General features: G+C 38.6%; 1 protein-coding gene across 1 annotated transcript in view; it reads right to left on the bottom strand.

The window, feature by feature from the left end:
* The window catches only part of CEP112 (centrosomal protein 112), a 203614-nt gene that overhangs the window by 178001 nt on the left and 9852 nt on the right, over positions 1-15761 (bottom strand). Inside the window, 2 exon segments of the mRNA XM_033138892.1 lie at positions 8810-8884; positions 9992-10088. Of these exon segments, the coding sequence (XP_032994783.1) occupies positions 8810-8884; positions 9992-10088 (172 nt within the window).

The following is a 15761-nucleotide window of genomic DNA, read 5'->3' as shown; positions in this document are numbered from 1 at the left end:
AAAGAAAGTCATATCCTAAAGATCACAAAATGGATTCAAACCCTCCTAGTCATTAAACTTACTGGCAGAATAAGTCATAGTCCCTCAGATAAACTACCTCACAAGATAGTTGTAACATTAACTCCCTGCCTGAAGCCCTCGAGGGGCGAGAACCAAAAGCAACAAAAGTTTTAAAAGGTTTGACGTGAGTAAAAGTAATCCTCATGGTGTCTCCCTGACATTCATTTATATTCTTTCCTTCTTCCAAGGACCTCAAGGTTATATTGATGGCCCCCTTTTTATCCCCACAACAGCCAAGATCCCCAGATACCCAAATAAAGTCCTGCTTCTTTCCTCCTTACTGCTGTAGCCATTTGGTTTTGAAATACTAGTGATTTTGGACTGAAGATAGCCTTCCTTTCGATTCAGGTTAGCAATGGTCCCTCACATTTTTAAAGGGATGTTGTGAGGGAGAAACATATTTTCATATGTGCTTATTTATTTTCAAATTTTGCATTTTGGGCGGAAGGAGAATTTATGCAAGGCAACAGTATAGCTGTGTTTTTGATAAAACTTCAACTGCTTAGATCATGGGTAGGCAAACTAAGGCCTGGGGGCCAGATCCGGCCCAATCGCATTCTAAATCCAGCCCGTGGGCGGTCCAGGAATCCGCGTGTTTTTACATGAGTAGAATGTGTCCTTTTATTTAAAGTGCATCTCTAGGTTATTTGTGGGGCATAGGAATTCGTTCATTATTATTTTTTCAAAATATAGTCCAGCCTCCCACAAGGTCTGAGGGACAGTGGACCGGCCCCTGCTGAAAAAGTTTGATGACCCCTGGCTTAGATAAAACTTCCAGGACTTGTTCCTACTACCACTCAGCTCTCCTGTCCAACAAATTACAGTGCCTCCCATTCAGCCAGTGTACATGAATAGTACACTACAGTCAAATTTAGTTCCTTGAAACAAGGATCACCTGAAGGCCATTTTAAAGCTTAGCATGAAAGCAGGTCTTTATCTGACAATATTGTAATGTTGTAGCTAGGACCCATCTTTGGTTTTATCATATTGTATAGCACTTCAGCTTGAAAATGCTTTATAAAACTTTGAATATAATATATAGTCTTAAACATCTTTCTGCCTGCTTTCCCTTTATGAAGACACAACCAACTCCAATGAGAATTCTATAGAAATTGATTAACACAGGATTAAGTATTCAGGACATATATTTTTTCATATCCCCATCCCTCGTATAAAAGGCTCTTAATTTCTTAAAAAGTTTTCATTTTTTAAAATGAAGTATGCAAATAAACATGCAGCTATTAATGGAAATGAAAACTGACAGCTGCTTTGCATATTTTATTTGGCATGAAATGCAATAAACTAGTTCTAAAATAAAGTAAGGCTATAAGTGGGAAAGGTAAACATCACTTGTTTACAAATGAACAAAATGTGGCTGAGTGGTTCCTTTACACAAAGTCTTGCATTTTCCAGTTTAGAGAGAGAGGGAGCAGCACTTTGAAATTAAATGTTCCTCCAGTCCATAAGCTTATGGATTACATTCACTCAAAATGATCTATAAACCACGCTGTGTCTGAATGTTCATTCCTTTCCAGCTACTCATCCTCACAATTTCTCATTTCCCCAGTAGTACCATAGTAAAAAGGCTGTCACAATAAGTATCACCCAATTAAAATTTAAAAAGTGGCACACAAGCAAACATAAAATATGTTAAGTTCCAAAAAAATACAAACAGAAGCATATTTGCAAAATTGGGAGAAATGGCTGTTTTTGCACGTGCACGCACCCACACCCAGACCCACAAAGTATCCTGAGATGCAAAGACTTGCTTAGAAAGATTTAATGTAAGAGGTTTAGGATTCATTAATCTTCCCATTACTTATTCTACAGAGCTAGACAAGCAACATATTAAAACTGAATATTCGCAATAATGTTATACATGTAATATATATTCATGCACACATATGCACATAAAAATGTTTTTTTATGTATTTTGCTTGGGGGGCTGCACCCCAGCTCACTTTGCTTGCCAACCCCGCTGTCATTGTCATTCTCCTATTAACCCCCTAGCACTTCCCCTTCCCACCCCATGCAAATACTTAGCTCATTATTCACCTTTCCAACCCCATTTCTGAAGCCACTTCTGCTGTGCAACCCTGCTTTGTACCCATTTTTATCTTCACCCCATGACCACGCCTGCCTCCCATTCTCATTCCTTTTATGCAGCTCCTCTTGCAAACAATTCATCCCCATGGTAACCTCCTGCATCTTCCTCCCCTCACACATTGCAACTACTGTACTAAGCACCCGATTCACTTTCCTCTCAAATATGAAGCCACCATTCCCCCCTTCCACTTTTTTTTTGCACCCTGATTTTCACCTTCTCCTCCCAGATTTTTCCAACACTCTCTTGCACACAGACCACCCCCATTTATATGCCTTTGTCCTCTCCTATTCTGCAGCCCGCTTAGCACACAGCCCATGATGTTGTTTATTGCTGTATCTTTAAGATGAACAGAATTCTAAGGGCAAGTCATCCAGTTTGTTGGTTCAGTTAGAGAAAGCTAGGTTCAGCTGGTGGGTGTTGTACGTATATGCTTGTTAACAAATTATGTTCTAAATTAGTACACTGAATCTGGAACTTCACGTTGAAGACAATACACAGCACCAGGAGTGAAACGCATTGTGTGAAGGTGCTATGGTATATTTGAGGGCTTCATATACTTTATCCCTCTCACATGTAGCAGCTGAGGAATAGAAGAGGGAGACGTTTGAGTACAGTGAGAAGGGAGGTGCACTGAAAGGAAAAAGTGGCTGTTATAAACAACAAAAGATGTTCTGGTAAAGTAGGGATAGAAAAACAACGAGAGGTTGTTTTTCAAGAAAATAAGCAAACAATTTAAAAAAGGAAGAAATAGAAGTGATAACACAAAAAATCTAACACAACAGAGCCTTTCAAAACTCATTTTTTGCTGTACTCAAACCTTGTTTTAAACTGCCACCTAGGACCTGTGTCACTTCCGACTTGCTCTATTCAAATCCTTGCCATTGTTTAAAATTGATACTTTTTCCTGTGTGTCTCTCCATCCCTGCTTTATTTAAACCTCTGCCATTCCTTATAATGACTAATTTTGAGTTGAATCCAGACTTAGGCATGCTTAGAGGAAAACCCATTGAAATGAACAGGAAATTCATCGCAACTAACTTAAGCCACATGGATTTCTACAAGTCTGTTCTAATAAGTCTGGATCCACATACTGGTTCAGTATTTGAGTGGAGATTAATTCTTTCCCTGTTGACTGGTTTCAAGAAGATGTTGTGCTTGTTGTACACATACAGCACAGACAGATTATTTTACATACAAATTGAACTGGCAAGTCAGCCCAAACAGGATTGATGAAGTTCAAAATTCAGAATCTTGGTGTGTTGCCCTTTGCCTTGCGTTAGTGAAAGCATCATGCAAAAGCAGCTATTAAGCATAAGGTAGAACAGATGCTGGGAACTATCCATAGTTTCACTCCCACTAAAAAGGATTAACAGAGAGATTTCAACACTACTTAGCATAATATTATTTGCAAGCCAGAATAGTAAGATCTGGGATACTAAAATAAACTCGCAAAATAACAAAACTAGTTGCAGCCCAAGTATGTATAGGCTTGCCAACAGAGCACTATTTTTCCTCCAAAGAACAGTAGACAGTCAGTCACTTCTATTACACATTGCAAATTTAAATTCTAAACAATGAAGTCTAATCTGCAGTGGTCCTGTATCAATTAGATATGTTAATAAAAGCTTAGGAAGAGGCACTTCTATTAGAGTTTCAATTATGAAAGGCAAAATTAGTCAAGATCGTATGTCTACTGCTTTTGAAAATGTATCAAAACATGATTAGAATATATAACCATAATTTGTGAATAAAATCATAGGACAATACCAGCACACTTGAGAACAGGAGGAAAACATATTTGCACTCTGAAGAAAAGAACCAACAGGTGAAGTCCATCGGTACAACACTGAATATCAAAATGTGTAAGGCAGGGCATGCTAGCGAGGTCCCTTAACAGCTAAGCTGGAACATGTTTTTCATTCCTAATCAGGCTGAGTAAAGAAAACTTCTTGGCTTTTACGCATGCATGTTTCATAGCAGCAATCAGCATTTCATAAGATGGAGGAGGAGGAGAGGGCAGAGGGTAAAGAAAGAGCTGTGAGTGGAAGGGGGCCTTTTCCCCATCCTTTGGACCCAATGAGAAACTCACTAAACTTGCTGTACCTGGAACTGGGTGGGTGTGGAGAGTGCAGTTGAATGGAACGCAGCTGTGGGCAGCTAGAGGTAGTATCATCCACCTTGGGCCTGCTCATAAAAAGTAAGCCTAGTATGAGAGACTAGGGTGATCTGCATGTTTTATGCCATAGTTTTGGCTGTCTCAATAACACCACCAAATTCAGCATGAGGGTTCCCAAGCTGGGGGGTTTCCACTGACAATTGGATGCCAGGTGCCATTTTGAATCAAGATGGTGGACCAAATGTGACTTTGGCATGACCACACCCAATTTTCAGTATAATGGGTCCAAACTCAGTCATTACACTATCCATTTAAAAAACACATTTTTTTGTTTCTAAAAAATTCCAGGAAGCACTTGCCTCTTAAAAACATATCACTATCCTCTATCTCAAGAGACAGATATGTCACAAACACATTTGCTTTTATTGGGTGTGTGCAGGCAGCAGTTTATATTGAAGAGGAAGCTGCCCAAAAAGTGCCTCTGTGACAACCGATCTATGACTTGTTGTAACATAGAAACTACATCAATCTCCACCACCATCTTCTGAGTAGAACCAGAGTACATGCTGGTGCCCCCTAAGTCTGAACTGTAACTAATCCGAAGTAATCAGATTAATTTCATCATAAATCTAGGTTTCACAGGAAGTGCTAGGACTGTTCAGCTGCCTCCAAGCCTTAATCTTTTGCAATGCCATCACTATTACTTCTGCAAGTGTAAAAAGTGTATGGGTCCTGAATTAAACCTGTTCTTTCTAGCACTTAATCCTGCTACAACCTGCACAACTAATACATGAGAACAGGACTGGATCCCCAAGTTCTCGGATCTTGGAAAATATTGTCATACTCTTTCAAGAGCATCGTTCTCATTTTGGTGCTACAAGAAACATATTGCTATCCAGGGGCAGCAGCAATTATATAAAACCACGTGAAACATGTTCTATGGGAAAACGCAGCCAATTAACAGACCAAGAGCCAAAAACCATGAGGTCAAAGGCAGAGCCAGCCAGAAGGGGAGGCAGAAAATCCAATTAGGTTACCTATCTAATCAAAGAAGCACATCTACTTGCTTCAGTCTTGAGAACTTGAATCAATTGTTAAAAAGATCAATAGAAAAACACTAAATTTGTATGCAAATACGAATGTGTGAGAATATGCCACACTGTTTAATGTAGTATTTAGTGCATTTTATCAGCCAATCCCTTTCATCTTACTGTAATAAATACATTGATTGTCTCCTTGATCTGCATCTCAGTAACATACAAAAGCAAACATATGAGCCATACATTTTTTAGGCTGTCTGTGCTTCAAAAAAACAAACAAACCAGTGCTAATGCTTTCAGCATGGGATTTTCCCAAAATACTATTACAGTGGAACCTCAGTTTCCCGAATGCCTCCATTCTCGTACGTTTCATTCCCGAACACTGAAAACCCGGAAGTAAATGCTTACATTTTTGAACGTTTCGGAAGCCAAACAGGCTTCCAAAATGGATTTCGTTTGGGAACCGAGGTTCCACTGTATCTTATTCAAGGCCAAGGTCAAAAGCAGCCTTCCTCAATCATGAGTCTCCAAATAATGTTGAACCACAACCATATTTGACCACTGGACATTGCAGCTGAGAATGACAAGAGTTGCAGTTCAACAACATCTGGTGACCTAAAATCAGGAAAGAGCCACCGAGAGAACCAGTATGGAGTGTTTATGCACTTTTCAACTGAGTTTTCTTTCTTCCTCAAAAACCTGTGGCCAAGTGAGTGAAGATGTGAAGGCCAAAGGGAAATGGAAATATTGGGGGTTCTCCCCCCTTTTATACCCCCTAAGAAGTTTTCATCAAAATTTAGAAATCTTGCTGTCTTTTTAAGTCTGATATTTGCAAATGACAACCTGGGGGAAACTATTTGGATTTTTTTTAAAGAAAGTTTAGAAAACAGTAGAAAAAATCCTATGAAGTATTTTTTTTAGAATGAAAATGATGTTTTTGAAGTTTTGAAGTTACGGCAATCTTACACCATTAGAGCATGATAATACTGACATATCTAATGCTAAAATCCAATATTTCTGCACTTAGGAGTTGCTACCATCTTCATGAAGAGGACCATCCTTTATTCTAGTTTGCAGATATGGGACACAAGAATCCTGCTTCTATTGTCTTTTTATACTTGCATTGGGCTTTGCAGTCAACTTTTACACCTCTCTCGTATGGCTATGACGGAGACACCCTACTACTGATGGTAAAACAAGCAGCTAATTGTCCTGCCTTCCTGGAGAAAAAGATTCAGAAGAAGGTGGAGCAGAAACTGCAAGAGACCTGTTGTGTATGCCAAAGCCAAGGAGGAAAAATATGAAAGTCGGGTGAGAACAAAGCTCTTAGCAAGACTCACAAAGAATGTCAACTACAACTGGGCATTAGCAATTTTGCTTATACCAAACATAAGGCTTTTTCATTTAATTTTCCTAAATGCCAAATGGTACAATTTTATGTCCTAACTAGGTTATAAAACAATGTTGTTAAAGCATTTCAGCTTTGAGTAACCATTGCATATATTTCTCCCCCACCACCAAAAAAAATCAGGTTTTTGGGGTGGCAGGGCAGAATTGCCCACAGCTTCAGACATTCTGGAAATTTTGCCTCTCTGCATGATGTTCAGAACAAGACATCTCAGAAACTACAACAAACAAGCTTAAGCATGCACATATGCATCATTAGATCCTAACCAAAACATTCTACTGTTATTGTAAACACACACACACACACATATATATATATATAAAATATTATTGAATAATACTGGGAAACAGTCCATTTCCTAATGAAGTCAATGGCAAATCCCCCCTTTGTAAACAGTGGTTGATTACACTCTTTAATCATAAGATGAGAAGCTGTTAAAAGGGGGGGCATACACTTTAAATCAAAATGCTGAAGTATAGATCTTAGGGAGCATTCCTAAAACAGGCTTTAGTCAGCTGAAGTGTGACTGAAGTGAAGTACGTACTGCTCCTCCAGCAGAAAGGGAGGCTCACCACCAGAAAAGCACTTGTGCCCTCAGAGAAACACCCCTTACTGCAGGAGAAAGATCTGCCAGCAGAGACAAACTGTATTTCCATAGCAGTAGAGGATAAAAGGGGGCAGATTGGGAGAGGCCTTGGATCTGCAGGATCCACGGTACCTTTGTTTCTCTCACATGCCCCCACAAAGGCCAAAACTACACCAGCACTTCTCTCCTTCCACCGATGTCAGAAGAATGGAAAAACATTTTATAAAGAAAAAGCAAAACTGGAACTGAATATCTTCCACCCTGACCAGATCCAGCACATCCACTCCTCCTGAAAATATCATCCGGCTGAAACCCCTTCCCTATAGTAAAAGGCTATGATGTTTGGAACTTATCGGATTGGGAAAAGTGTTGGGTGGGGGAAGAAACCAAAGTTTGTAAAATAGTGGATGGTGTGGAGGAATGGCTAGAGAGAGCCTTCCTGCTAGGAAACTGATAGTCAGGAAATTCAGGCCGTGTTTGTCTTTTTCATGCATCACAACATTAATGTATGAAATTTGCTGCTGTAAGATTTGAAAATGGCAACTAGCTTACATTGTTTTAAAAGCGGGCTGGAGAAATTTATGAAGGATAGATGGCACCAATGGCTACATTGATTCTCCAGGACCAATGACATTAAAACTCTGATCAAATAACAAACTTGAGGAGCAATAGCAGGTGAGAGCTTTGGCTTTATGCCTTGCTTCTGGATTTTCCAGGAGGTATCTGTTAAGACACCTTGGGAAGTAGGATATTGAATGAGATGGACTTTTGCCTGATCCAGTGGGCTCCCTTTATTTACTTATGCAAATATTCTAAAGGTGGAGGAATATTTTTTTCCTCACTCAGCTTAACAACGTCCCTTGTAGTGTTATGAATCCATGGCATCATTTGTTCAGCAAATGGGATGCCTCGGTTTCAGCCTACCTTGATGTGTCAAAAACAATAACCTTCATAGCCTACCTACCTTCATAGCTTCTTAAGATTTATTCCAATTTCTTTCCATGCTAACATTATGGCTGCTTTAACATTAAACCAAATGTTTAAGATAAGCTGTGGCTTAATGCCTCGTGCACACTGCTTTAAAGCCCCCATTGTGTTCCTCTCCTGCTCCTTTCTTTGGCACACCAGAGAGGAAACTAACCAGAGGCTTGCTTTGCATTATGTACAAACCATGGCTCATGGTTCATTACCCCAAAACACACCACAAGGAGAAACCAAGATTCATTCTGGGCTGGCAATTCATTGTTTGTTTAAGGGAAAAATATAATGCAAAGCCAGTCTTTGGCAGGCTGGGGAGCAAACAAACCAAAGAAAAGAATTGGCGAAGAGAACAATAGGGACTTCACAGTCCCACTATTTTAAACCATAGTTTAATGTGACATGTGAACCAGGCCTAAAAAGACACTTAGTGACCATACTGAGTGTTGAGACTAAATTACAAATGCATTTTCTTCTAAAGCCAGCAAATCAGAGAAATGCATGTTTATTTTACCCCAAGATTCCAACTGTTGAGACGAGCTTCAAGGTCACTGTCATCCAAAGACATTTTTTGCGTGCGACGATCCTCCTAGAATATTAAATGTTCAGATGAAATGTTATAGCTGGAGCAAACATGGAGAAACAGCAAAGCAAAAAGTTTATCATTTCTAACAAGGAAATGTTGGCCAGTGTTGGAAATTCATTTTCTAGCTCCAGTTCAAGATGGATCACATATTGGAGTTGCTCAGGCAATTTATTAATCCAAGCAGAAGTCCCAACACATTAGCCACTAACAGTGCAATCCTACGTATATATACGTACAAGAAAGTCCCCCATTGTTCAGTGAAGCTTAGTCCCTAGTATGTGCTTTGGATTACAGGCTAAATAAATATATTGGGGGGGGGCAGGAATGAGAACTGCATTTTATTCTGAACAGTCTATTCCAGGTCCCATAAATTTAAAGCAAGCCGTGTTTGTTTAATGCCACTACTCCCCATGAAACTGTATTTGACTGCTGGTATTTCTATTTCATGCAGCTACAGTGAGTACCCAATATGTTAATCAATAACATGGTCAATCATCTAAAGCCCCATAACCAATCAGTTATTCATGTCTTTGGTGACTTGCTTACAAAACCTCAAAAGGAATCTTCCCAACTCCTCAGCAATCTGTAGAAAGCAACTACTACAAATATACACAAGTCCAGCCTTGAAAATTATTAAGATGGCCCTTGGTGTTTGCCTTCCTCACAAGTGGGCCATCTTGGAAACAAAGCTTGTATGATTTACCATATCTGATCAAAACACTCCCTTAAAACCCACACTGTCAAAATGCAATGGTCCAGGTAAGACCACCATTTCTGGCTTCATAAACCACGGTTTATGGAACCAGGAATAAGCACCCCTTTTCCTTTCCCCATCACAAGTCCAGCACTGTTGAAATGTCAGTTAACAAACCAGGAAAATAAACCAGGCTCTTCATGTTGAAATACAAGCCAATCTCCATTGCACCTTGCCACGTATTTCAAAATGAAGATCCTGGCTTATTTTCCCGATACATACACCAAGTTTATGTATGAATACCTAGTCAGTTTTTTCTCCTATTTATCACAAATTTCTTGCCTGTACGGTTTATGAGTCTCAGCATAAAAACTGATCATTCAAGAAATTTTACTGCAAATTGAAAATAATCTTACTGGTGTCTTTGAGGTAAAGTTGTTCTCTTCTGGCAGATGAAGTGGACTCATAGAACGCGACTTTAGTGCTCGCTTCCCATTATATGTATATTGTTCCCTATTGTAGGCGGGGGGGGGGATACAAAACCAATTAGAGCTTACTGAAAACTATTGTTGTTTATTTATTTCATTTGTATATCACATCCCATGAGGCATCCCAAAGCAATTTACAAAACAAACAAACCCCATTTGTTTATTTATATTTCTATCATGCCTTTCCATCACAAGGGACTAAAAGGCCATATGAAATTAAAACAAAACATAAAATATGCTGCATTATAGAAGATAAAGCCATTAAACAAGGGGGGGAGCAGCTGCAGCCATTTGAACATCCAGGGATATTATATTCCTAGATTACGTTATACTAGGTAATTCCACAGTGACGAATGTAACATTTGCAAGCTTCTTTACATAATATTTTATGTCTTAGCTAATACTATTTCATTCCAATTAACCTTAAACTATTTGTTAACTGCCTTGATCCTCCCTACAAAAATAATCAAGAAGCATGCCACTGGTAGTTTAATTGCTTTTTTAATATAAATTTTATTTAAGATTCAACAATAGCAATAAATCAACAATAACTAAAACATCAATTCATTACAGTTGACCATCTTTAACAGTCAACTTTTCATTTTTAACTTTATCTCGTTCTTAGCAGATCAGAAAGAAGGAGACCAAAAGAAGAAAGAGAAAAGAGAAACAGAACCAAAGGAGGAGGAAAGGGAGAGAAAAAAAGGGGGGGGGGAGAAATGGAGGGGAAAGAAAAAAGAAGGAAATTAATAAAGAAAAGAATTGAAAAAAAGAATAAACACATTTAACTTCCAATTAGACTCATTGTATTATTATTTCTATTGTTCTTCCACACACAGTTCCAAATTACTGTATTACTTTCTTTATTTTTATCAGATACCAAAAGCATTATGTTTCTTATTTTACAAGAATCATTCTAGTTCTGCAAGGAGATGTTTATTATTACAATAGTTTTCCAGGTACTGTATTCTTTAAAGATTTTCCATTCTTTCTGTACTTTCTGTTTTGGATATCCTCTGACTCTCCCTGTCATCATGGCCAACTGCAGATATTCTATCATTTGGACCTGCCACTCATTTATCATAGGTGTTTTATCACTTTTCCATTCTCTTGCAATTAAGATCCTGGCTGCTACTGTCATGTATATAAAAAGTGGTCTAACATCTTTTTTGATTTCTGATGACATTATGCCTAGCAGGAAGGCTTCAGGTTTTTTCTTAAATGAGAACTTAAATAACGTTTTTAATTCATTATAGATGTTATACCAAAATTCCTTAATGGCTGTGCATTCCCACCACATGTGTATATAAGTTTAAGTGCTTTCTTGTTATTTCGTTTCTGAAAGCTGTGAACCAAGCATCCTTCCAGACCTTGACAGATATATAGGGTCCGACCGAGAGGCTGATCCAGAAAACCATGGTGGAAGCACGTCAGTGGTGGAAACAGCGCCAAGAAGAAAAAATATGAAACTCAGCAAAGAGGACTCGTTTGCAACATTAGATGCAGGTCTTCCCCTTGCGGAAGATGAAGCACTTGTATTACATCTACTCAAAAACCAAAGCTATCCCCCCCTCTTATTTCAAAGCTATTTTTGTCTTTGTATCAGAAAGGCACCTGGCCTATTTGGTTGCCAATAAATATTGCTGCAGACATTTCTGAGATCATGGTCTTTCCAATGGGTGGCTCTTGTCCAGGTTTGTTAACTGTCTTACTTTAAATGTTGTGAGGAGGATCCTGTGCCCTTTTAAAATGTGGGTTTTTTGGGGGAGTGGGGGTTATTGGGTTGTTGTTTTTATTTTGATTATGTACTTTGTGGTTTTATATTTTATTCTATGAACCGCACTGAGACCTCCAGGTATAGGATGGTATTAATAATAATGGTGATGATGATGATGATGATAATGTAACAGTTTAGCAACCTCAATGATTTATGTGTAACTTAAATAAGTGTTTTCTTTAAACATGTGTATCAATTTTCTCCCCATCTGTGGCAATATACATAAACAGCTAATGTTTCATGGGCGGTTGTCAAACTTATGGTAATACTTATTGGAAACAGTGGGGAAATGGTTTTCTGGCAAATGACCTGTGACCAATTTGTAACGTGTGAAAATTCATTGATGAAAGATTTCATAAATAAATGCCTCCAAAGCAAGACCTTGTGCCTGTGACATTTTACTGTACTATGCATTCACAAGGCCAGCATCAAGTCCACGTGGCAAGTTGTAATGCCCATGGAAAATTATACTTAGCTGCGACGACACCCTAATGCTTTGCTTCTTTTTGAATCAACATTTATCATTTGCATGGAAGAGAAATGTTACAGAAGTTCCCCTGTTTAAAAGTAGGATTTCATAATAATGAACATCAAATTTCATCAGCTGGCTCCTGAATTTTCTTTTCAATATCCCTGCCTCCAACTCAAGAATAACCATGTTGCCAATTGGCACCAGTGCTTTAGTAGCTGTTACTACTTTTGCACTTTCTACCGGGATAATATTTCTCACAGTTACATTCTTGCCTGTGATGGGGGTTTGAACTTTGTGTTCAAGACTGCTTTGAACATCTTACAGGGTTATACTGTTCCCTGAGGCAAGGCAAGATACCTTCAGCTCCTCAGGTGAATTTTTTTTGTATCTCTAGATCAGGTTAGAGAAACTCTCTTGGCACATCAGACTTCTCTATTTGACCCATGAGGCTGTCACCCACTCTGCACTTCATGTCAGACAGGTAAGGACAGGATCTGGCCAATTTTTTGTGCAGTTCCCAAAATGCCTGACAACCTCATGAACCATGCAGGGAGCTCTCAGACAAACTCAATCTTGGAACTAAACAGAAAGGGGGGGGGGGTTCTCTTTCCTTCCCTTTCCAGCCTAAGCTTGCTGTGATCATAAATGATGAACAGAGTTTAGAACTGCCATATCTGATACACTATATAACAGGCTTTTCATTTCAGAAGAAAGCCTAGGAAGCAAACTTCCTATTTGGTTGAATAATGGATGAATACAAAAACAAAAATCCTGTTTAATATTTCATTAATGTTTAAATTTTTAAACATTCTATTTTCTCCTAATTGTTAAACAAATTATTAAAACATGCTAGAAATGTACATAACATCTTGTTATATTTCATCCATAAACTGTACTGCTACAAAAAAGTGCTAGCTATAAGAACCACTTCTTAATGCTAATCAATTAGACTTCCCGTTCAGATTTTATTTCGCTGAGATGGGTGCATATTAGCTAGGATTCTGCTCCATTTCATGTTGGAAGTTTATTGCTTGGTCAAGCAATCCTAAAGTGGTCATGGCGATATTTTGTGGCGGAAGAACCCTAACTAATCCCTGGTGGCTCACTCCTGCTAGCCAGAAAGGGGGAGTGGCTGGTTTATAACATAGGCCATTAAGCAATGTTCCATTACCTGTGACATCGTGTCATTCAAACCAAGGCACTGTGGTGGAATATGGTTGGCTGGCTAGCTACAGATTACATTACTTAAAGTGGAATAAAAATCTTAAAGAAAGAAAAGTTAAAAAAAAAAAAGGCCACACCTGCCTTTACTGCTTAAATCACCCTACCTCCCCATTTCTTTTTTAAAAATCCCACCATCCCTAGCTAGCAAGACCAGTAGTCAGGAACAATGAGGCACCAAAGTTTGGGAAACCCTGTCCTAGAACGTCACTGTCAGTATGTGTAGGCAATAAAAAGCTAGATGGGCCAATGATCTGACTTGCTTACAAGGTAGGCTTTCTGTATTTCTATGTTCACATTCCCCAGGGATGGGGAACCCGTGACACTCCAGTGTGTCTCTAACTACCATCAGCCTCTGCCAGCATGGTCAATAGTCAGGGCTGATGGGAGCTGAAGTCCTATTAATCCAGAGGGCAATCCATTTCCCATTCCTGGTATAGACCTATGTAAATAAATGAAATTAAAAAGAAGGAGAAGTTTTTCTACTAAACTCTACCCATCCAACCATTTCTGAAGTAAAATGATTGTTTCTCCTCTGATCAATAATGTTTAGTGCTTCTGAGTCCTTAACTTGTAAGAAAAGCTATTCAGGAAATAAACTAATCCAGTTGGAAACAGAGTAGCTACCAAGATAACATACTTGCAGAGACCACCCTACCAAAAGACTTGGCTAGCAAAAATAATAATAAGGAACCTCTTTTAGTCCATTCTACAGAACAAGATCGCCACCTGCTGACAATTTCAGACACTTACACCAAGAAACCAGCAATAGCCATCCCGGAAATAATTTGCACTTTTTACCGCTTCAGTTGTGGGTCAATTTCTAGAGCATAATGAGAAAACAATTCAAGTCGTTGTGCTTAAAAAAAATGCTGCCTGTTTATGTAGCTATTCCTTCCTTCTTGCATATTTCAGAAGTCCTGTATCATCTTGCTGAATTGTATAGATTAGTAACCAAAATAATGGTTCACCCAGTCTCGTAAACAGTTTGACAGTCTTGCAATGTGAGATGGTTTTTGTAATAGCCAAATACATTTCGCCTAGGACACTGGTATAATATATGTATTGGTGGATTTTAGGGCTTCCCAACCCACCTGACTGGGTGGGGGTAGATGATTAGCAGCTAGAATGCAGTCATGCCAAACTGCTAGCTAGAAAAAGAGTTTTGCATGGGTATTGGAAGAATCAATTCCACTTAAAGAAAGGCACTATTTTTCTGAGTGCCTGTCCATTCCCGTGCTGTTCCTGTAAAGGATGCTGTTCCTGTAAAGATTGCTACTAAAACTTGCTACTGATCAGGGTAGCTGAAAGCATGAAACAACAATTATTATTCATTATCGATAGCACTGCCTTTCGGCAGCCCAATACAATCCAAAGGAAGGCATTCTGACTCTGAAATGGGAACCTCTCCTAGTGAATGAAGGAAACAGCATATCCAGGGAAAGCTCTGACTAAAAAATTAATAAAATAAAAATCAAGACAGAGGATAGCTGTTAAGGAACCTAGAGAAGTCCTCTATCATCTCTCATTCCTCCCTCTGCTCGCTATGAGTACCTTCCTAAAAAGGTTAAGTTGGACATTTTTAAAAGTTCAAGAGACTAGACGGGCTGTTCTGTTGGACAGTTTGATGTATTTATGAAGCATTCATGATTTCTCTAATGCATCCTTAAGAAAAGGGTGCTATGGATTCTACATCGTTAATAATAAAAAGCAGCCTTGAACACAAACAGCATAATGTAAAATGTTGTTAGAAATGCTTCACAAATAAGGTTTTAATCAAAGATTTTTTAGTAACAATGATCAAACACATATTGAAGGGGGGACAGCTTTTAAGATTAAAGTGATTTTTCAAAGTACAAGGAGCTATAAAATTTGAGGCAGCATTAGACTTCAGCTCCAAGTTTCAATAAATTACTCACCATAAAAAGCACATGTGTGAAATACTACAAATAAAAAACACTCGTCTTTTGTTGAGGGGGGTATATTTACTCATGATGAATCAGGTCATGACCAGTAAACACTGACTTTAGCTACCTATGCAAACTGCTTGCCCTAAGTCAAAGTTACACTTTAAAAAAAAAATGTTTACCCATAATCTCCATAGGAAGCTAAATTAGATCACAGGAATAAAATCAGAGTAAGAAAGTGTCCTTCTAAACAAAGTAATCAAAACAATTTGTTCCAACAAAACAAACTGGAATTACATTCAAACAAGTACTGCATTTGCC

This window comes from Lacerta agilis, chromosome 2 (assembly GCF_009819535.1).
Source record: "Lacerta agilis isolate rLacAgi1 chromosome 2, rLacAgi1.pri, whole genome shotgun sequence".
Taxonomy (NCBI): Eukaryota; Metazoa; Chordata; class Lepidosauria; order Squamata; family Lacertidae; genus Lacerta; species Lacerta agilis.
This window is presented reverse-complemented; position numbering and strand designations above follow the sequence as displayed.